The sequence below is a fragment of the Drosophila ficusphila genome, unplaced genomic scaffold (genome assembly GCF_018152265.1).
Source record: "Drosophila ficusphila isolate 14025-0441.05 unplaced genomic scaffold, ASM1815226v1 contig_791, whole genome shotgun sequence".
In the NCBI taxonomy this organism is placed as follows: domain Eukaryota; kingdom Metazoa; phylum Arthropoda; class Insecta; order Diptera; family Drosophilidae; genus Drosophila; species Drosophila ficusphila.
Window position 1 is genome coordinate 4,927,031 of NW_025064737.1, and position 26,795 is coordinate 4,953,825.

Below are 26,795 nucleotides of genomic sequence, written 5' to 3' on the forward strand. Positions count from 1 at the left end.
ACATTTTTTATTTATTTAAAAAATTAAAAATTACCCCAGATTATTGAATATTATGCTGCACATTTAAGTGGCCCTCGAGAATCGCCAACTAATTGGTCCTCCAATATAGTTGTGTCCTTGGGAAGTTCAACAAACTCCAGCAGATCAGCCAATTGCTCACAATTGAGTTCCGCTTGGTCGACGAAGAAGTCTTTATCCAGATCCTTTATAAAGATCTCCTTTCCCTTATCGTGAGATATTTCCAAGTAGTTAAGATCTTTAAGTTCTGGCAGCATTTCCATGTGATCAGCGGTGATATTGTCGTAAGTGAAGCTGAATCGTTCCAATCCCTTGGCTGAGGAGACTTTAGGTAAGTCGTAAAGATTCTCAATGCCTGTTAAATCCAGGTCAACTAATTTACTGGCCTTGGACAGAAAGTCAAGTCTGGACAAATTTGTGTTGGCCAGATAAAGTTGCTCTAAGTCCTGAGGGTTGGATACTTTCAACTCGTTTAGATAAAGATTATCCTCCAGTTGAACACCGATTACTCGACCATCCAATTTAACTGATTCAAGACCACAATTAGTAGCTTGCAGCAAAACAATTTTAGAGCTTAAATGCAGACTCCTTAGTTCAGGATTGAATGAGAGAACGAGATGCTCTACTTCTTGAAATATATTTAAAGGAATCCTTTCCAGTTGATTGTGGCTTGCTGAGAATTTGGCCAAATGTTTTCGTTGATCCCTGAAAAGTTCCGCTGGAAGTTCTCTTAGCTGATTGCTATCCAAATTTATGGATTTTAGGGAACCCAATTGTGAAAAGATGTTCTGGGAAAAAGTTTTCAACTGATTGTTGGAAAGGTTGATCTTTAGCAGCTTTTTGAGAGGTGAAAATATCCTAGCGGGAAGTTCCTCTAGTTGATTGTCGGACAAACTCAGTTCCTCCAATTGTGAGGCCAATTCAAAGGTGTTGTCGTCCAAAACTCTTAGGAAATTTCCACCCAGATTAAGTCTTTTCAAGTTCACAGCTCCCTCAAAACAAACTCTTTCAATTTGTTGAAGTTCACACTCCAAGACATCGAGTTCCACGAGTTGAGGCAGGCTTCGGAAAATATTTCTCGGCAAGTTTGTCAAATGGGAGCTGTGCAGAATAAGTGATTCATGGTTCCTCAGATCTTTAGTAGCCTTTTCCGAGAAGTAGGCAACTTCCGAACCAAGTGGGTAATCCAAATTCATGCAGATGTTTTCCCGGCAGTCCAGATTTTTCACTGCGATTTCCTCGAGCTCTTGTGCAGCGCAGACGGCTAAGCCAATCACCGCGATCGAAATATAGTTTAAATAGTTTAGCATCAGCATCTTGGCAGAAGAAGACTGAGCTTTTAACTAACTTGAATGGGCATTTTAAGACGAAACCAGAATACAACCTTCAAAAACAACCCTACTATCCGATTTAAAACAGGTCTTCGACTGTTTGTTTGTTTGTTTTGCTTGCATTTGATTATTTCTTTTTTTTTTTTTTTTTTTCGAGCCGCTCCACAACCCGGTTCGATTTTGGGCTAATAAAATTTTATGATTCCTCTCAATGAATATTAGCCGCTGGCATTATTTTGCTCTTGTTCGCACGCTCTTCTCGGCGATTATTTCGACCATTTGGCATAATACCCGAGCGATAAGCACGTTCTCGCGATTCCCCCGACTCGAAACGACTTTCGGAGCGGATCGCCATGATATAACCATAGTTTATGGTGCTACTTGTATCAGCTGTTATGGGACTGTTTACCGATCGTCGACGTCCAATGCAAAATGTGCCAAGTTGGGCTACGATTCGTCTAGTGCGACTCTGATAAACATGAGAACTAACTACTAGAAGCTTTCCTAGTATTTATGGGTTAAACTCTGGACTCCAAATGGTGCTAACCATTTTAAAAAGATTTTTTTGGCAAACACAAATGCTCAACTGGAGGTTGTTCTTGCTAAAAAAAAATGAATTTGCATAAAAAACATAACTATCTTTATTTAGAAATCATATATTATATCAAGTTTATTATACTTGAGTTCATAAAATCTGATTTCTTATCATCTGTCAAAATCTAAGGATTGCAAACATGTTTTTTTTGCTTGAATAGCAAATACAGATGTCTCTATATTTTGTGTTTGTGAATATAAAATGCTACTTTATTATTTTCTAAAGCAGTTCCGCCTTGAGAGGAAACTTGGCAATAAACTGGCCCGTTTTACTGACAATTAGCTCACTTTCAGGTTATATCATCAAGCGATTACCTATCGCCGATTTCGTCATCAGTGCAGCGGAATAGTCAAACCCGACTTTGAATATCTTAATCATGTTGCGCCTGAATGACCAATAAACCTAATGAAATAAATCAAGTGCCATAAAGCGAAGGCGCCATATAAAATCACCCACAATAAAATCGCATTTTTACGTGTATATACGGCGTGACCGATTGCCCGCTATATGTTCGTCTATATATATAATATGTTGTTCTGTATCGTATTTGTTTACCCTGCTAAACTATTGGGGGGAAATTTGTGATTCGATTTGAATAAAATACAGACAACGGGGACAAAGTCTGCTGAACGCACAGCAAGCAGAAAAAAAAAAACGCTGGTAATTCTCACTCTTTTTCTCGAGCCTTGTATGCAAAGTAATTGCGGCAAATTGAATTGGACAAAGGGGCACAGACGACAACATTTATCGCTAAACGAAGTCATGCCGTTCCAATTGAGCCGCCAACCAGAATAGATATAGACAATAATGCCCTGCAAACAGCGAAAGCACCCTTGTATCAAATAATTTAAAAACCATTGGCTCATAATTAGCCAAATGCAAATACGAAGATCAATTGTGGAAAAATTACCTTTCGCCATTCAAATTGTTTGCCCAGGCAAAAGCCACAAAATCCCAAGCGGAATGAATGGAAAATAAATTTTATAAATTTCAACAAGCAAATAAATTTGTTTGCATACAAATTAATAAAGCTTTACTTCACTTTGCAGCTGTAAATAACAAATTGAGCGACTGAAAGCAGGTTGAACGTGTTTTCTCCGCTCGTTCGATAATAAATTGGTTAAAAGTTTATATTTTTCCACTGATATGTCACCGGTTTATATTTACTCTCCGGTCAAAGGTTCTCATGGGTGTTTTTGTGTGAAAGACATGCACTTTTTGGCACACATTTTCTGCCAATCATTGTTGAAATAATGTCAAGAGATTGCTTTAAAATCACAAAACAGTCAACGGAAGTGCTAGAAACCTTATCGCAACGAAACCCGAATGCCCTTCAGTAAACAAAAGTCTTTTGGCTGATAAATAGTGACTCATTTGGGCGGCAATCAAGTTGAAATTTAAATTCAAATATAATATAGCTCATGGCAATACAAAATGACTTTTACGATCAACAAAATGTGAAATGGGTTATGTGCAATAAAAATGTATATTTTTAGAAACGTTTCCACGCGCCCATTTCTCCACCTTACTGAACGGGGAAATCCGCTGAGCCGCCGTGGAAATACTCTTACATAAGGGTATATCTCGCTGGCCAAGACTGTCCAAGTGGCCTTTATCATTATCAGCAGCCAGGAGATTTCCACCTTTTGTTTAACAAATCGCCGAGTAAACACTTCATGATAAGAGCACGCGAACCACCGACTGAATTGTTCAGCAGATATGGTGCAATGTTTTGTTCGAGTTTCGAGCATTTCAGTGGATCTCTGAATGGAGGCAACGGAGCGAGAACTTTATAGAGCAGCGAAAATAATGAATAATAAATGGGGAACCACGAACATGTGTCAAAATAACGATGACAACCAAACTGATTTATCTGTCTCCGCATACAGTATTGGTCATAGAATCCCTTTTTAAAAGGTTTAGAAGTAGATGATATTATACCCAATCGAGAAATAAATATTTTATAGATGTGTAGTATATTTAAAATGTAACATGTATATTCAATTGGGAAAGATAATGCAATGAATGTTGAAAAGGAATTTAGTATACGCTTTACAAAAAAAAAATAAATAAATGAGCTCTCAGTTTTAAATAATTTTAGTTAGTTTTTTTAAAGAGAAACACATTTTCCAATTATTAGATTTGACTGTAATTTATGGATTTAACATTTTTTAAATGATTGAGAAAATTCCATTCAGGAAGATACTGGAAAGAGTTTTAGAAAGACATTCACAAACACTACAAGCATTTATTTCACAACATTTTTGAAGAAGCACCTATTCTACAACTAGTTTTGATTTACAGTTGTGAAACGAACTGTACGCGTTACGTACAAGCCATATTTTTTGCAAAATCAAAACACCATGAATAGAACGAAAATTATATAGAAGCGATGATCGTTACTTGAGCATTATAGGAGGGGCTTATCTGGGCAACTGTTTGGCGGTCATCGGTCGGCATCAGTTTCAGGTCGAACGTGAATCGCGTAGCACGCCGATGATGAACGTCCGGAATTGTTTTCCACTGTGCCAGATCGCTTTGCTGATCTCGTTGGCGGTCGTCGCAGCAGTTGCCGAGGATTCAGATTCGGATGAGGACAGTCGATCGAGAATCGTTTTGGTGTCCAGTTTGGAGGGCTACTGCCGGACGGAGGGCCAGATAACCCGCTGCAGTGGCTTCAAGTTCGAGAACGAGGCTGAAAAGGCCACGTTTGACTTGCCAACGGAGGTGCGGATTGCCGAGGATGGCACCACCTACGAGGTGGGTGACGAGGAGGCCTCCAGAACTTTAGTTTTTGAAAACTGCACCTTCACCAACTTCCCCCTGCGACTCTTCTACACTTTGGAGGTCAGCGAGCTGGACATGAGAGCCTGCGGCATTCGATATGTTTACTGGGAGAACTTCTCCATCGGAGCCGACAAGTTGGTGATCCTTCTAATGAGTGACAACGAGATCGAAGTGCTGCCCACGGGAACCTTCCGGGGAGCGGGCAACCTGCAGTTCCTCTTCCTGAATCGCAATAAGCTGAGCAAACTGCAAACGGGTGTCTTTGAGAACCTGAAACAGTTGCAGTATCTGGATCTCACGGATAACCAACTGGTGGATCTGCCGAGGGATGTCTTCTCCGAACTGCGGAGTCTGCAGCATGTGGGCCTGGCCAACAACCAGCTGGCCACCGTGGAGAGCGACCTGTTCGCCCAGAATCCCAGACTCCTGGCGGTCGCCATGCAGAACAATCGAATCCGGGAGGTGGGCGAGTACGCCTTCCGCTCCAAGGGCCTCGGTCATCGGATGGAGTACGTGGACCTGTCGCACAACCCGCAACTCGACGTGCTGCTGCTGAACATTAATGCCACCAACCTGACCGTTCGCAATTGCTCGCTGGACCGTGTCAATTTGTACGGCTCGGTGAGGAACGTCGATCTGAGTGATAATCGCGTTCGCGAGCTTTACTTTCCCGCCTCGGAGGCCCTCGAGCGTTTGCTGCTGCGCAACAATTCGCTGGAACAGTTGGCCTCTCTGAGCCGCGTTCCCAGGCTGAGGCACCTGGATGTGGCGGATAATCCCAGGTTGGGTCGACTGCCCGATGGTTGGCAAACCCCTCATCTACAAATATTGGTTTTAAGGAACACGGGGCAGGTGGAACTGCCTTTGGAGGCTCTGCAGGGAATGCCAAACCTGCGAAATCTCGACATTTCTAGCAACAATCTCACGGATATCGATCCCTCCTCCTTTTCCACGCTATCGCAACTCACTCACTTCTTCATACACAACAACAATTGGAACTGTTTTAGTTTGAGAACATTGATTGACATCCTAATCCGTCCCAATGGCATTACCTATACCGTGGACGAAGGCGATCCCGATTTCCCGGGGGAGTATATCCACGGAATAAAGTGCATGTATCGCATGCCAGAGAAGGAGACCCTCGATTCGAGCTACTCCGCGGAAATCTCGGCCAGCGTGGAGTCCTCGCCAAAGCCAAGTGCTGCGGATTCCAGCGAAGTGGAGGAACTGCGCAGGGAACTGAAGTCGGTGGTTCAGCACTTTGAGGCCAAGTTCGATTTGATTTTCAGTCAACTCGAAAAGCTGAATGAGCAGATGCAAGCCTTCGAAGTGCTCAACCAAACTGTTTGGAATCAGGTCACTTTGGCTCTATAATATACTTATTATACTTGTTTAAAAATACGGAACTTGTGATCAATAAATTCTTTAAAACTTAAGATGCAACCATTTTTAATATCACCAAGATTTTTCCTTTTTTTAACCGCATATCTTTAAAAAGCCAGTAAGATTTGTTTTTCTTACTCGCATATCACATGAAATATAAACGGGAAATATAAAAAGTACTAGGCGTTATTAAAATAATTATATATTCATACTGAGCAGTTTTTCCATCCCCAGCCCTCGAAAACCAATGCAATTTGCAGGATGAGCACATCTGGTAAATATTTTTTGTCGCTGTGTCGCATTCGTAGCACAATATTTGCACAAAAATATTGATTTTCGAGGCAAGCAAAGTCGGAACACTGTGTTCTCTCTCTGAAAGATATTGAAAGAGGTTCGTTCAACTCGGGCAAACAAACAAACAACAACTTGTAAGACTGAGAGACCGAAATTGAGGGGCTCAGAAAACTTGCGTAATTGGAAAAATAAAACGAAACAAATACTAGTATGTAATTCCCAAAAGTAAACAACAATATTCAATTCAACCGAATGGCTCAAAAGTCCAGTAATTAATTGCTTGCCTACAATTCTGCTTTGCCAACATGCCGGCTGTTTTAATTATTTATGCTTTATTCCCCCGATTCGATCGCTCGCAATTTATGGCTAACTAATTAGTAAGATAAACAAACAGTTCCAGTTTCAATGCAGCCACTCGTCGGCAAGGAAAGGAAGCGAATCAAATCCAATCCCACGGAACACCACGATCGGATCACTGGGCGAACTGCTGATCCGTAGTATCGTGTGCATGTGATTAGGAATAAATATACAGATGTGTTCCTACACGAAAATCGAATAAAGTTTGCGTTGTGTACATTGGCAGTGCAATTTTTGCTTAACGGTAATTGGCACACAACTCGTGCCGATCGGACCACTGTAAATGCGAACATTAAATATTACTATATGGTTCCACTATCTGGGGTTCTCTAGATCCGCAGATCAAAGTTCGGAATTTATTGCCCGCTAACTTCGGTGGCGATCTCTTCGAAATTCTGGGAATTCAATTAGTTAGGGTTCCTAATAAGTGAATGACAAACAGATAGAAACACGATAAGATATTTAATTCACAATTTGCTTTGTTTGGTTTTTAAATTACTGCGGTTTACAATAAAATGCGTTATTTGACACCAATTTATATCAGTTTTTTTATGTTTGTTGGGAAAAACAGTAGGAGCATTATTATATTCAATTATCATATTTTACAAAAATATTTTTGCCCTTTGAAAAAATCATGAAAAAACAATCGAATGCCAAAGAAACTTTTCCGGGCCAAAACTAGCATTTCAAAATTACAATAATTAAGTAGAACATTCAAGAAATCATTAAAAAAATATTAAATCAAAATCAGAATTCTCGAAAAAGTCAACAAATCAAGTCAAGAATGTCCCCGTTTTCGGTTATTTTCCGAATGTGGCCGAAACGGGGGAATTTCCCACCCACTCAACTTAGTCACAGATACAAAACGAAATCATGGGGGAAAAATCAAACGTCACGCGCTCATATCAACACAAAAGAAAAATATCAAGGCACAAAAGTACAACAAAATTTGGCAATTAAAAAAAAATATAGAAATTGGCACCCACCTCTTGTGTTTTTAATAATCAGTAAGTGGATGTGTTGTTCAATCGATTTTCAGAATCGCGATCGTCGTCGATTCTCTGGTTAAAGAATTAATATAACACGCTCACGGGTACATTCACACACACTTAGCCACTTGCACATCCACATTCACGTTCACGTTCACAGACACATGAACGGGTAAAAAACAAAACTTTTGTAAACAATTTCGCGATTAGGCATTTAGCTGCGCTAAAAAATTATTGTAAATAAGAAGAAACGTAACGAATTAGCTGGTTGTGTGGCATATTATACGTATATGTAGAGATTAGAGCGAAATTATAATAACTATTTTCGCTGGATGTCCAAACACTTTGGAGGTGGAGGTGTTGACTTTTCAGATTAGATTACACTCATTTCACTCGGCTAATTATCAGCCATTTTGTTCAACACCAAATAAATCACGAACACGAAAACAGCAGCAACAAGTACCAAATCGATTATAGTAACAAAAAAATCTAAAAGAATTCGACCACAATAAAGAAATAAAAAAGAAAAATTATTCAGGCGCGCGCTTCCACTTTGGACTTCACTTTCCAATTGGAACACGCACCAAGCTGATCAGGCAATGGAAAGGGGAAGAGGAGGAGGGCAGGATGTTGGACATTCTCTGCTGGCTACGTCACTCTCTCTTTAACAATTCATTAGATTTGATTTGATCAGTTTTCATTAAGAATCTATTCAATTATTACAAGAAAAACGGAAAAGAGCCACAACGAAAACTCAGCGAATCCGGGGCAAATAAAAGTATTTGTCCGTGGAAAATTTCCAAACGTTTTTGTTGCTCTTTCCAGCAGGCGACGCCATGTGTTTGTTTGTGTGCGTAACAGCTGATCGCCGATTATTGATTTTTTATATGTACATCCATAAGAGAAGCAAAAGTGATTAGGTATTTCTTTAATGAAACAAGGAAGTTTCGAAATTATTTTGCGCACTCGAAAGAACAAAGATCGATTGTTTTATCGTTTGGCTTTTGTTGCTGTTGTCGTTGCAATTTCTGCAATCCGTTCGCGCACAATTAAAAGCTTTGTACGCAGCTTATCACAGAATAATATTGTTGAGCACCCACTTGTCCGATATGCTATCCTGATTCCATATCGTGAATTCTTAGCATTGACTTAAAAACGGTTGACACAATTACAAACACTGATCGCGAAGTCTTTTCTCGGTGCGAAATATTTTTAAGCGAAAAACCGAAGACTCGGCAACAACAAAACCGACAAAAACAAATTTTTGCCTCCCTATATAGATTCTCGTTGGGTAAAGTGTGGCCGCAGTTGCAAAGTTGTTTTAGTCTTTTCCAGAATCGCGTTAGTACCTAAGTGTTATGGTGTTTAAATTTCTCAGAAAAGGTGGCAGCACTGTTGTGGTGAATGTCTTTGCTAAACACAAATATGACAGTACACGTGGGCTGTCTATATCAAGTAGCTTTTGACAGGTAGCAGCATGTTTGGGCGCCAAAAAGGGTTTATTTGAAAAACTGAATCCGTTACCTAGATGATTTAGTGACCAAAAATAGAAAATAAACACTAGTCTTAAAATGCCTTAACCATGATTCATATTTTTTAAAACCAATTTAAATACAAAAAAGCTTTAGTATAAATTTTCTGGTTTTTTTCAGATATACAATTCGGCACAACCGTTTGATTATAAAAGAAGTTTTTAATTATTTTTTTAAGAAAACACTTGTAAAATACTGCATTTTATGTCATAATTGATATAGATTTCCGAGTGCGTATTCACACAACCTTATGTAGATTAGAACATTTTCTATTTCCACTCCAATGCTAAAAGTAGAATTTATGAGCCATAAATAATGTGAGTTAGTTGCCTTGGCATGTCTTTTCAACATTGTGGGCCGAGCAAACTCTTTTGCAACTTCAGCTAAACCAGGGAAATCAATAAAAATGGCGCATTGCATTGAGGCCAAAAAGGAGCACAATGACGGCACCAAAAACAGCAAAGTACACAAAATCGAAGCCCCGGAGATTGGCTTCGCCAGCAAACTGGACTTTCACCGATTAGGATATACATATACATTTTCATACCGTATATAAACATAATCCCATAACGCAACAGTTAAAGCGTAAGTACTCAAGAAATCAAGCCTTAATAATTTTATAGAATTTTACTACATCGGAATTGTTAAGTAAAATTATCTGAAGGCGTAGAGCTTGGGTAACTTGAAGTCGAAACTCACCTGCTCGATGTCAAAATCCCATTCCGGCGATGGAGAACGCGCTGCTCGGTTGCCCGCTGGGGGAGTTCCCAATGCCGGAGAGCCAGCTTGGGGCTCTTCGGGTATCACGGCGAATCTACCCCTCTGGAGGATGGGCGAAATGGCGCCATAATTGGCTGAAATGGGAAAAGGAGAGGTGGCTAATTAGCACCGGTTACTTTAAGTCGAATCGGTTCGTAAAAACTTAGATAACTATTGAGTCATATTAAATGGTACCTAAATGGTAATTAAATTACTAATTCAACAAGGAAGTTTCGTAATTAAATTAAAATTGAATTACTAATTTAAAAGACCCTTAAAGCTTATTTAGTTTAAACATAAATATTACGAAGGATGGTCACAACATAATTTAAAATAATCTCCTAAGAAGTTGTTTAAATTAAAAATTAAAAAATTGCGGCAGAGTGGAAAGAGTAAAGTTATACTTTCTTTAAATATAAGTAAAACAAAAGTATCCCTGAAAGTCGTTATGTGCTAAAATATAAATAAAATGGTATATTATTAACTACGATAAATGGTGAACCGAATATTAAAGAGACAAGATTGTGGACATTTGTCCAGTAAACACAGTGGTTAGCAGGTACCATTAAAGCGACTTACATGTGGGGATTAGACGGAAGCGACCGAGCGTCGTTTCGGGAGGACCCTGTGGCGTGGAGGAGGTGACGCGAAAGCGGCCACGACGGGCGGCTGCCACGTCCTCGTAGTTGCCACCTCCAGCACTGCTTTGCATCCTGTGGCTGTTTCAGCAAAACTGCAATGGAGAGTGGGAAAAGGATGTTGGTCAAAATCAATACAGACTACATTGGGACAGATTACAGTTTGACAATTGGCATAAAGTCATATCTTTCTTCACCTTAACTTAGAATTATATGAGGGTTATATAAACACAGGTTTTTGTTAAACTCTATTTATTTTGTAAAATAATTTAGCAGAAACTTATTATTTGAATACTTATTCTTTTCATAAAATTGTTCTTTATTGCCTCATTTACATGTTTTCCCCAGGGTGGTATTTTAATGGGCCTTATCCTTATCCTTGCTTATGACAAATCGAATTACTACACATTAGGTTTCGCTTAGGTTTACACCAAATAAAATTGGCCTTTTGATCCACTGTGCAGTGGTCAGGGGCAGCCAGTGTGTTGGCTTAACGGGCTCATTGCACGCGAGTTTATTTTAGCTTTCTTGGCGCCTCTAAGCAGACTACACATTATACTCAATGGATATGCGCTCTCTCTTTCTCTCTCTCCGTGAAATTCATAATTGAAAATCTCGAAAAGTGCACAAACGAATGCTTTAAATGTGTGCCATCCAAGTCATTCAACTGCAGAAAGATATAGAAAAGGGGGGTGGGTCAAACAGCTGTCTGCGAGCCACGCGACAACGCGGCGTATGTGTGATATTTTCAGTTGATTCCCTGCTCGCAAATAAAAATGCCAGCCAAGTATTTAATAATTCTTTTATTGTTTGTTTTCGGTTGCTTAATTGAAATCGTGACGAATTTCGCCAGAAACAATTTCGTTTACTTGTATGAGACCCCATTTATGTGACTAATTTCTGTCTATCAAGGAGGAATTTCATGTTGCCGCCAAAGCGAGTCAGTCTCATATAATAATTAAGATATGTTTGTCTCACGAAAAATGAGAAAAAAAGTTATTAAAGGAAGGACCTAAAAATTACAAACAATTTATACTGATGACTATGGCATACGTTATATGGTAATTTAATCTTTTTATTTATTTTATTTTAGGAACTCAATTAAGTCTTTGTTTATTTAATCTACAAGTATTTTTTAGTCTTCTCTGGTTGTCTTACGATTATTGTAAACTTTTTTTTGTTATTTTGCGTCACTTCTTCGTTAATTCCCAATCAATTGTTTCGTTATTTCATTTTGCGATTCTACGGCACTCTTCTTTCCACTTTTCTTCTTATTTACAAAACAAAGAAAGAAATAAGTTTACATTTCTTCATATACATATATACTTATTCGCTTAAAGCAGTTTACCTATTTTCTTTAGGTTCTTTTGATGTTATTTTTTAAAATTATTGCAGTTAGCCAACTTTTTGTTAGTTGACTTTTATTTAATTAGGATTGACGTTTTTAATAATGATTGATTATTGTATGTATTTAATAAAGTAGATTATTTTCACTTGTTTTCAGCGGCTTGGCCGAAAAACGTTTGCATAACACGCACAACTAAACATGCGGATACTATATATATATCGCTCATACGCCATATATACAGATGGCCAGTCAGATATTGACATATTCACTGCTCTGCGTGCTCCGAATTGTTTTATAACATTTTATTGATTTTTTGCGGCTCTTTTTATGCCAGACAAATTAACACCGAAACACTAAAAAGACAATAATAAAAAAAATAACATTTAGAACGCGCTGCAAACACTTTTCGACTGAGCACTTTGAATAATAAAAACAAAGAAAAAGAGCGCACAGAGAGGGAAAAAGAGAACAAGCTGCTACGGAATTTACTTCGCGTTTGTTTTATTTTATGCAATTGCCAAAAACGAAATTGGCAAAACAACAACAAACAAGGCCCGAAAGCGAAAACGAAACGCGGCCAAAATGAATGCAGCACCAAAATAAACGGAAACCGAAGCCAAAGTGAGAAGCAGCCAGAAACGAGTGACCAAAATGCAACGAGAGAGCGAGAGTCCGAAAACCAAGAGAGCGCTAGGGAGATGCATTTAGAGAGCGGGTTCATTTACTTTTTAAAAGCCAAAAGCGTCCATGCACAAAATTGTCCCAAGGAGAGACATTTCGAGAGAGAGCTGCAATATATTTAATTCATAAAATTGTAGAAGAAAGCAAGAAGACTGTAAGTTCCGACCGTTAAATACCCATTGTGAAAAAATATGCATATGTTAATAATTAATATTTAATGCAAAACACCGGCAGGACCCAACAGTTTTTAAAATAAATATGCAGAAATAAAAAATATCTTTAACAACAAAAATAGTATACCTATTTTACTATTTTTGTTATAGTTATAGTAGTTATAGTTATGTTACAGAAAGATCACCTTTACTTTTTAACTTTCCATATCGTCGCTTTAAACAGTCATCTGCAGATATAAACTTAACCCCTTAAACCCTAAAAGCACCAGGTATTAAGAGAGAACCAGGCATAACAAACGAAGAAAGAGAGCTGCTCCTACTATCGGCTTGCCTTCAACCCATAGAACGAACCAGAAATTGCGTATACGCCACCAGAACAAGCTCGGCAATCAGCTGTTCGCCAAACACGTGAGCGCATCACCCCAAAAAAGGGGGAGGGACATATGGTGTATGACTACTAATTGACGACAGATGGAGAATTGTGGGCGGAGGAATAAGACAATTAGGATGAAAAATGCAAAAGCTTATTGGGATCACCGAATGACTCATCTGCCCATTTCCTCAAAGTGATGAAATAGGATTCAAGGTAACCTCTTTTGTCATTAAATTGCATATAACTTTGATCAATCAAGACAATGACAGGAACACGATACAATTAAAACAGATAAAGAAATGTACAACCCAATGAAAGGCAATAAACATATTGCAAACAATAAATTACAAAATCAACCTCATAGAAATTCGATGGATTTATTATCAATTAATTTGAAGACTTTTTTAATCGAAAAATCGATTTTTAAGCTAAAGATTTAGTATTTTTCTTATCTAAATTTTTAATTTTTTCAGTTTTCCTTTAGTGTATTGCTTTTAAACATCAATCAAAGAAATCAATAAAGTATTCTTTGTTCTCTTATTAACCAAAGGTTATCCTTAAGCTAATAAAATTATTTTCAACTTAACGAGCGAGAAAACACATGCTAGACAAAACAGTAAACAAACCTTATTTCACTGTCAATGAAATAATAAACATTATCAACAAAGAGCAGATATACTTTAATATTTTTGGTTTTTCATCCATACACTTAAGAAATATTTCCAAAATACAAAAGTCCTTAATAAATCAGTAAGGGGATCTTCGCAAATTTAATATGATGTTTTTCAAACATCGACATGGTTATTATCTTCTCTATTTATGTCTCACTGTATATTATTAATTAAAATTAAAACAGTTTTTTTTCTGTGCAAAGACACCTACAAATGTATATGTACTTAGACTGGCCATCTATCATTATTTTCAACAGCTCATATCCAAACAATTTTCACGTTTCGCTTGGCTAAGAAGTTTACGCGATTTGCGTCTAAAGAAAAGAAACGGCTAAACTTTTTCTCAGTACAAAGGAAATTTTCTCGATTTTTGTTTTTTTCGCCTTTCTTTTGGGCGCACATCCAAACATGTGACTTGAAGGCCCACAGAGGATGACATCATTGGTAGTGGGTTGGTAGGTCTGAGTGATATTCGACGGGCAGACAGTTGGGCACACACGAACTTGACAAATAAATTATGAAATGCAGGCAGGAAAGGGTGTTTATAAATAGTGGTCGAGAAGCTCAATTCGCCTCGAATCTTTTTTTATTGCCTGCTAAATTTGCTTTTGCTTTTATTTTCGAAAATGTCAGAAGCGTTTATTGGCCTCAGGTGAGCCGTGACGACAAAGAAGCGCAAGTAAGAGGGATTGGGTTCAGGGGTCAAGACACCGTACAATTTAAAAGCTATTTCGAAGGACATTTCATTTGGTACTAAATTGTTTGAAAAATTGATAATCATAAGCTGCCCGCTTCATTAACAAAACAATAAGTATCCAGTAATATGGCACATACATAAATATAGAATGATAAATTATGAGTAACTGTGATTGTTAACTAGGGACACCTGTTTAATATAATTTATCAGTTTTATAAATTATATAGACACCAAACACGTAATGCACAAAATAATTATCATTATTCCAAACCATTATTTCCAGATACAATAAAGGAAGTTTATAATTCCCGGTTATATAGTAACAGTATGCCTCTTAACCTTACTCCCCGATTCTAACAGTCTCTTTCTGTGACGTTATCAGTGTGAAAGTGGCATCTGATTTGTTTATTTGTGTGTTTATTTGTGCACATTGCGCCAGTGGCTCGCCTGTATTATTTATGCATGTGCTCGTTGTTTTGCCCGACAGTCATTACTTTATTGTTGAAATTGTGCGGGCGATAAGGGGTCTCCTCATTTCACTATCTGCCAAAGAGCGGGACGACGAATCGCAAGCATAAATCACTTTTCCACAATTATTCCGTCTGACGCCACGCTGATAAGTGGAAGTATAACATTAAATTAGGTCGAAAGTTAAAATACATTTTACATAAGGCATTTAGCCGGCTTCTATTTAACCGTTATTCCAAGAGCAAAACGTGCAAGAAGCAGAATAACCGGCATAATGCTAACGGTACATATGACCAGCCACCCCTTGAAGGGGGACAGAGAGCGCAATAGCGATTGGGGGTGTGTGTTGTTCTCTCTCACTCTCTTGCTTTAACATGTGAGAAGATTTAATTTTTACAACGCCTGCAATTATCTCAAATATGAATATGTATTTCACTTACTTTGCTGCTTTTATCTGTGTGTTATTTTTTTGCTTTGCTTCGGGACCCCCACTCACTTTCGATCGAATTTAGTTGCTAAAATTAAGCCAAAGCACTAAAAAGACACTCACATACACACGCGCGCGGACGTCACCAGGGCAAATACAAACACACAGGCAAACAGCTGGCAAGTAGCAGCAACAACAACAACGCGAGTGCGACACATTCAATAAGAAAATATTTTATTTGATTTATGCAAACGAGCAGTAAAATTTGATTTTTTTAAAATACACAACTTAGGGCACAGTTCCCACTTTAAAAGACTCAAATTTTCCAATTTTATTGCGTTTTGTCGCAAATTTTATTGCATTTTCCCGCGACGTGTGCTTGGAATATCCTTTTTGCGAAATCGGTTGGTTAGGCATCTACCGTTCTTTATTTTCAGCCAGAACACACTTTGTTTATATTTTCACCCGATCGCGTATCGATGCGTTTATGTTATTGTATAATAACCATGGCGAATAGTCGGTTTATACATTTTAAAAACATTCCGAAAATTTCGACCGCATCTGCAACGGCAATAAACTAGAGTTGCCAGGGTCTTTGACGGGTAACAATCGATTATTGCCATGAAATTTATAAAGATATATCGATAATACAAAAGACTGACCAACTTTTAAGCTTAATTGATTGAATTTTAAATATATTAGACAAGGTGTTTGGTGAAGAGGAATTTAAATATACTTAAGAAATTCTGTTACAAACACAAACTCTGAAATAAACGGTTTAAATTTTAAATTTATAAAATATGTACATAAAAATGACTTGAAAGCTTTGAAATACGTTAAATAAGTACGTTGCCTATTTAGCGATCCATCATGGGTTTGCAATATTTAAGACTCGGGATTTCTAAAAAATACAACAAATATTTATACAAAAAGCACTTTTTAATTATAAATTATAGCATTAATTGATTGAAAGATCCTGTATGTCAGGGACCCTGTGGTCCGATGTAAACTTTTGCACACTATTTGTTCCGTTTCTAATTGATATCAATAATTTAGTTAGCTTAAATCGACTGTTTGTAATTTGCAGATCAAGAACCGAATGCTTTGTTTGCTATAGCCAAGATCCTTTGTACGATTAGCAGTTGCAGGAAATGGGAAAATGTTGGCGCAGCAGCCACTTTTGGCGATAGCGTTGTCTTTTCTAAATGTGTGTATGTACATTAGACTACGCAATCATCTAGTAAATTCTAAGAAATTAGTTTCTTTTTCTCCTCGGATATCTTGCCCTCAACGGGTGGCTTTTTGACCGACGCCGCCGGCGACTTCTTGCCATAAAGCATGTCCACAAAGAGGGCGGCGAAGACGAGAACAGCTCCCAGCCACTGGCGGGCAATGAGAACATTTCCAAACAGCAGCACAGAGCACAAGACGGTGAAAAACTTTCGAGTGGTCGTGACCACGGAGCAGGCTAGCGGTCCAAAGCTGGCCACCATTAGGAAGATGAAGAACTGGCCAAGGACGCCGCACACAGCAATCAGGGACAAATGCGTCCAGGCCTCGGGATGGCGAATCGTAAAGTACAGGAACTCTTTGGCCTCACCTGCATTCAGAAAAAATAGTAAACCAATCAAATTTAGGATAATATCTACTCACCCGTGAATACCATGGCCACGCCGAGCATAAGTGTGCTCCAGAAGTTCATGGCCCTCATCATTTGCTGACCCGAAGGCGCACTGGCCGCTCGGATGCGCTCCTGCACCGCTCCAGTCAAGCCATCCATTGAGAGGCTAAGGAAAAGCAGCACCTCGCCAAGAAGTGTCGTTTCTGCCGGCAAGTTGGACACCTTGCCCTCCTTGTACATAAACAAAATAACGCCCAGGACGATGGTCAACACACAGGCATATCGCGTCCAGCTATATGATTTGCGTCCAATAAGCACACCCAAAATCATGACAGGAATGGGTTTCGCCGATTTGCCGACCACAGCAGTGGGATAAGGAACCCAACGCATAGCCATATTGGTGGACACCATGGCCAGCAGATAGGTAAGCGAACAGGCCACGTAGGAGCCCGCGTTGGTGGTGTCTTCCTTTTGCGGCCGCACTGTTAGGAGCACTGAAAGACCCAAGATGAGTAAAGCCTAGCCGAAAGACACTGTAATCACTCACCTTTGGCGAACACGTAGTTGCAGAGACATTGCACCCAAACCAGAGCCAAAGCGTAGGTGAATCGTTCACCAACAGATCCATCAGTCTGGACCTCTTCGCCGTACCGGCCGCGCGTCAGCTTTTCCTGAACAATTCCGTACAGAAAGTAGCAGACGAAGATGCCCACGGCGTAGATCACAAAGCGGCTGCGTTCTGGCAGATTCATGGCGGGTAATTGGCGGTTTTTGGGAGCGAGAGGTTTACGGTTCGATTGGATCGGACTTAATGCACGGTCTTAAACAGTTGGCATTTTATTTGAGCGGCTGCAGGTACCGTGATTTGGCGTAGGCTATCAAAGAATCGAATCATATACGTGGTCAGTGATGACCAGTTAGTTATCTTCTAGCCGTGTTTTGTAACGAATTACCATTTTGGCTATTGTTAGCTGATTTGGTTATGCCAAATATTTCAATTAGGTTGCCAAATACAAAACATAATTTAAACCGGTAAATAAATAGGAAAATTATTTCACATGTGAATAAGCTTTTAAATCGATTCTATTTCTAAAAGTTAAAACTGTCAACACCGGGGGACGATACATTTTTTGCACAGTGTGACCATTTTCTTTAAATTTTACCGATAAATCAACGGGGTTTTTGATTTTCTATTCGCGCGAAAGCTTAAGTTCAAAATTGATCAGATTGGATATTATTATTATTATCCTGAAAAAACCTGTTTGGAGAGCTCCAATTAAACAACCCTTCACTTTTTTAAATTTTTAAAATTGGTTGATGTTTCAGAAATTTCATTTCGTTTATTTGGTTTAAAAATATAATTGCAAAATACAATAAACTATAGTCCCACATACACGCGCGTATATGTGATTTCATCTTTGTTATACTGGTAATGCACTTGAAGTTCTCGGTTTTAGTGAATGCAGACCGTACCCTAGAAACTACGCCCCCATGCGTAATACTATTCATCCGGCGTAAGCGCCTAGACAACAACAAACATGCGATTATCCTCTTAAATAGCAACAGTTAAGCGGTAATTGGTAAATGATAAAAGAGTGTGGCGACTAGACCTTAGAAACTATAAAAATGAGTGATAAACAAAAACACAATAAAACGAAATGTGGAAAACCGAAAGGAACCCGAACAAACGTGCCTACAGCGGCACCTGCAACGGCGGCAGCCACGTGTAGAAGAGAATGTAGGCCGCACTGGAGACCACGCTTGAGGAGTCCAAAGCCGAGACAATTTGATCGTCGAACTTGAACCACTTCCCGTAATTGGCGCTCTTGCAAAAGGCCGTATAGTGACCGCCCTCCATGGTGCCGTAGTGATTGGATACGGCATATAGTTGGTAGGTCTTGGGCGTGACCGTCCGCGATTCCGACCGGGCAATATAGGGATTCATGTCCAGGTTTTCTAAGGGGAAGCGCAGATAGTTTTGCTTCTTCATGTAAGAGCCCGAATTGCTGGGGTCTGCATAGAACCTATAAACAAAGAAGTTAAAGCAATTTTCGGCAAATGAGAGATTAAACGAACCTCTTTAGATGCACCACTAATACAGGAGGCAACTTGGATATATCCAGCTTTTTAATGGCATCCCTCTTAGCTTTACAACTCGGACAATTCCAGCCGTGTATGCGCTCTCCACTGAAGTACATATCCATGCACTGGTTAAGCTGGCACACATTCGAGTTTGGCGGCAGCTCCAGGCTGAGATTCGAGAAGCTCTCATACGTGGCCGACTCCTTGTTGCAGGCCACACACTTTACGGTACTCTTCATCTGGCCGTAGAATAAATGCAGAATCATGCTCTCCTTGGCCTTGGTGAACTCCAGCCAAGCCTTCTCCGAGGCACTGATCATCTCTCGCTGACGGGCCACATGAAGGGTCTGGAGATCTGAATGCAGCCAGTCCATCAGGATGGTGAGAAACTCGTGCGAGTCCTGCTGGTCAACGCCTCGGAAGATTTTCTGATATTGACCCACAACATACTGCAGGGGAAAATGGCTTTGTTACATGATTAAATAGATTTTTTGCTTTAAATTTATTACCCTTAAATCCCGGCTGGCCACGCACTTGTACTGTCCATTCCAAAGCTCTTTGATTAGTGCAGCCACCTCTTCGATCACCTGGCCATTCGTCTTGTTGTTTCTGCTGATGTTGTTCTTGTACTTGTTTGAGATGCAGTACTCTGTCAACTGAGGCGTATTACTCAGGCACTGCAGAATGCTGTTCATGTAGCAGGTGTTGCCTAGATTCTTCAGACCCGTTAAGCCGCGACCCTGAAAATTGCACAGAAAATATGTATAAGTAGCTTTTCCAGGGCAACATTTTTCAGAAGTTACTCGTCGCAGCGGAAAGATGGAGCTATAAATGCTGTAAGTAGGCGGAGCTGCTGGCAGCTGGAGCTTCACGCCCGCCACTCGAATCATTCGCGGAATCCTGTCTGCTGCTGTTTTTGTTTAACAGTATGGCGATTGTACGTTTAGTTGGTTTCAACATGCTTTGAGTGCGGACGGCGAGCGACTGAGAGTGGGGAATACCCACAAAGCACCCCCAACGTTTGGGCGATTGTCTTCGAAACGTGACCCATTGGCTATTGATTTGACTCGTGTCGTATGGCAGCTATATTTAGGAGACCAGTGTGAGTCAAACACCCCCAAATCAACACTTACCACATTGTGACCCACGACGGGCGAGAAATCTCGGACCCGTTGAGATGTCCTCTCCACCGTCCTCGGCTGCGGTTTCATTGCCCTGTCAAATGTAGGTCTCTCCACCTTAGCTTGGACGAGCGGCGGATCCTCGGTCATTAGATTGAGCAGAGATTCCGTGCTATCGGAAAGGTCCCCCAAATCTTCTAAGTTTTTGCCAGACGATGGAGGGCTCGGGGATTGGGGTGACTTGTAATGCTTCTTAGATTCGCGGGCGATCGCCAGAAGACGCTCCCGCTCCTGGCGCTCCTGCTCGTGCTGTTCGTCCAGTCGCTGACGCTCACGGATCTTGGATTCGATGTTTCTCGTGGCCTCAACATCCTTTGGCGACAATTGCTGGGTAACATGCTGCTGTTCCTGTATGCGACTTAGTTCTTCACGCAAGCGATTGTTTTCAACAATCTAGAAGAAAAAAACCCGATTAGTTAAGGGGAAATTAGGTTCTTTGAGAAACTCACATAATCCCGGGCCTTGCTCTCCAGTTGCAGAATCCTGAAGTGCAACTCCTGGCCTTCGTTAACATTCAACCCATCGCCCTCGGCCGCCTGCCTCTTCCACATCTTAGAAGCCTGTTCCAGCTGCGCATCATTCTGCTCGGCTCGCTGCAGGAAATCCGCCTGATCACGCAAGATCTCAGCAATTGGCTTGGTCTGCGCAGAGGATCGCGACAATCCCTGGTCGTAGCTGCGAGTAGCTGTCGGCTTATTGGCTCGATTGATGTCCGGTCGTGGCCTGAAGTCTTTTGCACTGATGTCCTCCTTCATAGTAATGTCGTGGATTGAGGGATACTCGATGTCATCGATGGTCTCGATATCGTTGTTGTTTTGCTGCGGCGCCTGCACACTGGGATTGGTGCAGTGGGTGGGATACATCATGATGAAGTATTCATATCCACCTTCCACGATCTGGATAGGCGCACGGTACGTCACATCCGGATCCCACTGCAAGGAGAGAGTATTAGTTTAGATGTATGGTTTGTGATTGGGATTATACTGACATTTTTTAGAATGTCCAGCAGCGTGGCAATGGCTGTATTCGCCGGAGGTTGGGCATCCTTAGTGTTCCAATCGATAAGAACCACCGAATCCTTGACAGAACGAGAAGCCCACGAGGCCTTTCCGCTGCTGCTAAGGCGGGCCTGCAATCTTCCAGCCGACATGCTACAAAATTAGGGAGTTACTAAACAAAGTAAAATTAAAATAGAGGCAACCACTCACCCTAAAGTGATCAGCTCTTCGGGCACATTAAAAGCACAGTAATAGGTGAGGTGGGATGCCTCGTAGTCGGCGCTTGGGCGACAATCCATCACCAGAACGGATTTCTCCTGCATGCGCCTATACAACTCCTGACAAGAGATTAAGCCTAGTCGGGCAAAGTCCGTAGGCTGTGTTGTCGGCGACTCCGCGATTGCTCGACCATTGCTGACCAGTTCCGAGCCAATTTGTTCCAGCGGTTGGCGTTGCTGAGCATAACGCTGACGTAGAGAGTTAATAATCATCTCCAGCGTGTCCATTATGCGGCGATTCGACTCGGTGTCGCCCAACATCTGACGCACCGTCGTTTTGTGACTGGCGTAATCTGACTTTTTACGAATCGCGGTCAACATGTTGAAGTACTTCATGTAGGTGATGTAGGCCAGCTCCTCATCGCCATCCAGTCGGTACTCCTCGGCAGTCATGTACAGTTTCTGGGCGGTGTTAAGCAGGCTGTGAAGCAAAATCATGTTGGTCAAACCATCCGCATCAGCAATAAAGAAATCAAGGTGTCCTCTTACATTTTCATGCCCTTGCTGCGCAAATCTGGAATGATGGACAGCTTCTCCAGCTCCTCGAGATTGGAGCTGATGTGTAGCTTCTTCAACTTGGCCATTGCTTGTCTTGATTTGTGTGGTGCCGGGGATGGTGTTATGTCGATCTAGGGGCGTGGAATAGCTCCGTTTTTCCTGTTTTCATAGCAGGAATTTGCAATCTGCGGGCTGGGCTGCAACAACAAAATCACTTGTTATTAGCAGAAAAAAAAACTAGAAGAGCCTAGAGATGGCAGTTGGCAACGATAGTAAGACTATCGATTTGTGCTGTCAGACTAAAAATGAATTAAAATCAATTTATATATTAAATTACTATAAAAACTTATGCACAAAATTAAAGTTACCTAATATTTACCACACTTTCTATATAAATATGTTTTTACTTCATTTAATGGAATATTATAAAACATTGCTATGTATATTTGGCGGGAAACACGCTGAGCCGACACCAATGCGTTTGATCTATTGTGAATGGACCGGTTTTGTTTCACAGCTGATTTAATTTGTTGATTATTTTTCAAATAAGATTTTATAAATGGGAAGGACCTCGAAGGACAAACGGGACATCTTCTACCGACTGGCAAAGGAGGAAGGATGGCGGGCACGAAGTGCCTTCAAACTACTGCAGGCGGAGGATACGTTTCATTTGTTGGAAGGTGATGTTTCGACCTCATGTGCTTAGAGCCAATCTAAGGCAATTCAAATGCCTATTACAGGTCTCACCCGGGCTGTGGACCTATGTGCTGCTCCTGGGAGTTGGTCCCAAGTGCTGGCTAAGCACATGTACGAACCTTTGCCACCGGAGAAGCGGAAAGATGTGAAAATAATCGCAGTGGATCTGCAGGGAATGGCTCCCATTGAAGGTGTCACCCAACTCCGGGCGGACATTAGCAAGGAGTCGACGGCGGAGGCAATCATCGACTTTTTCGGAGGCGAGAAGGCACAGATCGTGGTTAGCGATGGAGCACCCGATTCCACTGGAATGCACGATTTCGACGCCTATGTTCAGGGCGAGCTGCTCCTCTCCGCCCTGAGCATCTCTACTTTTATCCTAGAAACGGGCGGCTCTTTTGTGTCCAAGATCTACCGAGCGGACAGAACTAGCCGGCTATACACCCAGCTTAAGCGTTTCTTCAAGGACGTCTGTGTTTTTAAGCCCTCCGCCTCGCGAAACTCCAGCATCGAAGCTTTTGTGGTTGCCCGCCAGTTTTGCCTTCCCGAGGGCCATAAACCTTGTAACCTAATCTCGGAATGGCACGAACATCCCGAGACGTGGTTGTGCCGGAAGAAGGAGAACCCACCAGTTGTTCATGTTCCTTTTGTCGCTTACAAAGGTGATCTGGACTCGGATCGCACCTACGACTTGGTAAGCTTATATATATGTAATCCTTCCAAACACAATTTAATAAATCTATTTCAGGGGGAGGACTACGTTTACAAGGAGCCGGTGCAGCAACCCTTGACTGCCGCTTATCAGGATATTATAAAGAAAACCAGTCAAATCAACATCAAATATGAAGGCATAAAAGTGATGCATGACGAGGAATTGTTTAAGAAATGGAGAGAGGCTAATCTAGATCTGGGTGCTGAACCTCACGAAGAAACTGATGCACTGAAGAGTGTACAAGATCAAAAAGCAACCGAAAGTTAAAAATCTAAGAAAGGCAGCCCTCAAAATCAGGGAATTAATCTGTTAGATATTTTAAATAAATAGTTTTTAATCAGGGAGAAATATTTGCTGCTGTAACTGGAATTGTTACATACTTTGTTGACAAAGTTGTAGCAATAAACTAAAGAAAAACCTTCTCTTGATCACTTTTGTACATTTATTAATATGAGGTATTTTTTAATGGTTTTTTTAATAGTTAATATTCAAATTTCATAAACTGCTATCACAACGTCATTATCTTGTCAATATCATTTTTGTCATTTTCGGCAGCCGCTTTCTTGCGAGCCCTGGCTCTCGCCTTTTGCGCACTTTTGCATCGTCGCCGAAAATCATTAGTTTGGGCTTCCGTCCACTTCTTGGATTTTCGCCGTACTTGCTGCCTTGCTGGCCGTGGAGCCTGAGGTTGGTTCACTGGCGCCTTCCGATGCACCGCCTTGCCGTTGGTCTTTGCTGGAAATGCGCAGGGCAGCAGCTGAAGTTCCTCGTGCAGTCGGCCGCAAAGAGTCGGGGAAATTGGAAGGTAACTGTTTTGGGCAAGGAAGATTTGATCGCTGGGAGTTGTCTCCGTGAGTAGCTGGTGCAGCCGTATGCTCTGTGCCGCGACTTCCTTAGTGGCATTGCACAGCAAGAACTTATCCTTATATTTGGGTAAGTATCGCAGCAGATATTCCCCGCAAGGCACCGTGTCCAGGAGCTTCAGGAACTCGTACAAATTAGACAGCAGCTGCGGCATGCTGGTGTTGCAGTAATCGTGCAGCTGCTGTTCCAGTGAGATCAGTGTAAGCTTTTCCTCCAACATGAGCTCAAAGTCCCGCAGCGAGACGCGGGTGCAGTGACCAATATTCGCCTGGAGAAGCTTTAGTTGCAACCAGGCACTTATCAACTCGTATTTGGTCATAATTTCGCATCCGCAATCTGGCTTGTTCTCCAGCTTAATGAAGTGGCATCCCAGTGAATCCTTTCCCGTGGAGTCTCTAACCGCTGGTATGGGTAGTGTGGTGAAGATCTGAAGCTCTTTGGTTTCATCACAATCGGTCTTACATCGCAGGGTCCAACTTACTAGGGCGTTGTTGGTGTTGGCATCTAAAATTTCAGATGACGTCTCATCAATCGCATGTAGTTTGTAAGCCACATTAGGTTTAATTGGAGACATATTAAGGATGTGTCTCTCTGGTACTTCTTTGACTCCTTCATTTGGTTTAAAATCCAGCCACTTGGCTAGTCCGGGCTGGGATACGAAAGTCTCATGGGCCTTTTTTAGGATTAAACTGTTTGTGTGCCAGCCGCAGTTGCGACTGGGAAAAGGAGACTTAAATTCAATGCATTTGTGTTTACTTTCTGGAGATTCCTTTAGGCTGACAAACATTTCTGCCGGTAAATCAACATATAATCCTGTGGTCAACAGCATTAAAAGTGAGTCCAGAGGAAGTACAAATATGTTGGCGGCTTCCAGCTCTTGCTCCTTCTCTTTTTCCTGCAATAGTTTAGCTGGCGCCTTAGTTTCCCGAACAGCGTAGCGATCCAAGCGTACTCGTAAAGTTCGCAATGTTTCCTGTTGCAGTTCCACCTCTGGCCAAAGTCTCACCCGGCCCAAAATCCGCTCCACTTCCACTTGCTCAATGCTGACGGTCTGGGAATTAAGGCTCTTGCAATGGGCCAACTGGGGAAGTCCGGAGAAGGTCACGTAGGACTCGTCGGGATAGGTTTTCATCAGTTCCATAACTCTGAGTTCGTACCACTTTCTGTATGCGGACACCAGAATCTTCATGGGTGCATAGATGACCTCCTTACGACCGTGCTCGTAGTCGTGGATGTGTTTCTGCACCCGCTGCTGCTCGTTGCAGCGCTTTTTTTCAGTGGCCTGCCACACCACAAAGTCGTCCTCATCAACGGGTTCGCTTCGCTGCCAGGAGAGGAGCACGCGCATGCAGGCTGCCTGCTGATTGAGAGTTAACTCCGAGTGAAGCCTTTGGGGATTGGGGAAACTGTAGCAGGTGTTTGGACCGGAATGGTCGCAGATTGCACTGTCCGGAGCCTCATTGATGCGCGGGTCTGTTAGGGCTGTGTTGCGGCTAAAGAATTTAAAGACATCAGAGGTTTCCTGGAGTTCCATTCGCAGCACCTCAGGGTCCACCTCATTAAGATATGTGTAGAGCGCATCGTCCACATTCTCGAAGGATTTGTTGAAGACTTTGTACGACGGCTGGTCGCGAAAGATTGCGTTTCCCTCGTATAAAGAAGGTACCTTGTCCATAATAAATTAATATTTGGGAAACTTCCTTAAGAGCATGTTTTTGGTTTAAAGTAGGTAGAGGATGCACTGACTAACAGATTAACTATTCAATCATTAAGATCAGTCCTTGTATGTCTTGTCAAACTTCGTAAAAGTTTTATTAAAACGTGAAATGACAGAAATAAAGTTGTTTTGTTTTGATTTAGTGCGTGCTAGTGTGACCTCAACAGGTTGTCGAGAAAATACGTTTTTTAATAAGGTTAAACAGCCCGCCTTGTTTAAAAAATAAATATTTCTTAAGTGTTGTGTGTCGGTTCCCTGTTTCCTTGTTTTAAAATATTTAAGTTTTATAAAACATAGACAATTCGAGTTACAACAATTTTGTTGGTAGAAAAAGGCACGAAAAAATAGAATACAACATAAACGTCAGTCCAACGACGATTTTTATAATTATTTTCCATTTATAAGTAAAAGAGTTATTAAAAGTTATGAATTGTAATTAGTAAGGTATATAAAATTTAAAATGATCATTTACTCTTCTTTATGTAATGTTTTTGTAGCAACCTACCTTTTCGAGGTATTTGGTTTTAATTTACTTTAGACTTTATTATACGCTTTTTATGCAACATTAACTTTTATATTAAAGTAATTTATATGGGGCCTTAAAACTCTGGGACAACTTGCGCTGAA

At 40.9% G+C, this 26,795-nt stretch overlaps 7 protein-coding genes across 9 annotated transcripts in view; 2 read left to right on the forward strand and 5 right to left on the reverse strand.

Moving 5' to 3' along the window:
• Positions 1-16,314, reverse strand: part of LOC108098502 (5'-AMP-activated protein kinase subunit gamma-1) — a 70,850-nt gene extending 54,536 nt beyond the window's left edge. The window contains exons 1-3 of one of the 2 annotated variants that reach the window (XM_017201424.2): positions 15,535-16,314; positions 10,625-10,778; positions 9,986-10,140 (exon numbers count right to left, since the gene is read on the reverse strand). In XM_017201424.2, the coding sequence (XP_017056913.1) occupies positions 9,986-10,140; positions 10,625-10,757 (288 nt within the window). In that variant the 5' untranslated portion in view covers positions 10,758-10,778; positions 15,535-16,314. Of the gene's footprint in view, positions 1-7,751; positions 7,978-8,854; positions 9,043-9,985; positions 10,141-10,624; positions 10,779-15,534 lie in introns of those variants that run through there. The other variant, XM_017201423.2, reaches the window with a different exon arrangement.
• LOC108098506 (leucine-rich repeat-containing protein 15) lies at positions 49-4,037 on the reverse strand. The gene has a single exon (XM_017201433.2). It carries the CDS (start codon positions 1,332-1,334, stop codon positions 51-53), a length of 1,284 nt encoding a protein of 427 aa, XP_017056922.1. The 5' UTR covers positions 1,335-4,037; the 3' UTR covers positions 49-50.
• LOC108098504 (leucine-rich repeat-containing protein 15) lies at positions 4,398-6,167 on the forward strand. Its single transcript, XM_017201432.2, has one exon. It carries the CDS (start codon positions 4,441-4,443, stop codon positions 6,103-6,105), a length of 1,665 nt encoding a protein of 554 aa, XP_017056921.1. The 5' UTR covers positions 4,398-4,440; the 3' UTR covers positions 6,106-6,167.
• Positions 16,315-16,441: 127 nt separating the features above from the next.
• On the reverse strand, positions 16,442-18,173 carry LOC108098507 (solute carrier family 35 member B1 homolog). The gene is made up of 3 exons (XM_017201434.2): positions 17,690-18,173; positions 17,175-17,636; positions 16,442-17,121 (listed from the first exon to the last, which is right to left on the reverse strand). Exons 1-3 carry the CDS (start codon positions 17,892-17,894, stop codon positions 16,769-16,771), a joined length of 1,020 nt encoding a protein of 339 aa, XP_017056923.1. The 5' UTR covers positions 17,895-18,173; the 3' UTR covers positions 16,442-16,768.
• A 283-nt stretch (positions 18,174-18,456) lies between these two features.
• Positions 18,457-22,427, reverse strand: LOC108098627 (ubiquitin carboxyl-terminal hydrolase 8). 2 transcript variants are annotated; one of them, XM_017201700.2, is made up of 8 exons: positions 22,171-22,427; positions 21,614-22,102; positions 21,394-21,556; positions 20,855-21,337; positions 20,358-20,798; positions 19,734-19,964; positions 19,219-19,673; positions 18,457-19,166 (listed from the first exon to the last, which is right to left on the reverse strand). In XM_017201700.2, the coding sequence occupies exons 1-8, from the start codon at positions 22,263-22,265 to the stop codon at positions 18,836-18,838; spliced, it is 2,688 nt and encodes an 895-aa protein (XP_017057189.1). In that variant the 5' UTR covers positions 22,266-22,427; the 3' UTR covers positions 18,457-18,835. The 2 variants fall into 2 exon arrangements, with proteins under 2 accessions (XP_017057189.1, XP_017057190.1); XM_017201701.2 differs by lacking the exons at positions 20,358-20,798; positions 20,855-21,337; positions 21,394-21,556; positions 21,614-22,102; positions 22,171-22,427 and adding an exon at positions 20,028-20,194.
• A 123-nt stretch (positions 22,428-22,550) lies between these two features.
• LOC108098630 (putative tRNA (cytidine(32)/guanosine(34)-2'-O)-methyltransferase 2) lies at positions 22,551-24,015 on the forward strand. The gene is made up of 3 exons (XM_017201705.1): positions 22,551-22,859; positions 22,920-23,569; positions 23,624-24,015. The coding sequence occupies exons 1-3, from the start codon at positions 22,739-22,741 to the stop codon at positions 23,852-23,854; spliced, it is 1,002 nt and encodes a 333-aa protein (XP_017057194.1). The 5' UTR covers positions 22,551-22,738; the 3' UTR covers positions 23,855-24,015.
• Positions 24,016-26,306, reverse strand: LOC108098629 (little elongation complex subunit 2). Its single transcript, XM_017201704.1, has one exon. The coding sequence runs from the start codon at positions 26,124-26,126 to the stop codon at positions 24,096-24,098; it is 2,031 nt and encodes a 676-aa protein (XP_017057193.1). The 5' UTR covers positions 26,127-26,306; the 3' UTR covers positions 24,016-24,095.
• Positions 26,307-26,795: the final 489 nt, after the last annotated feature.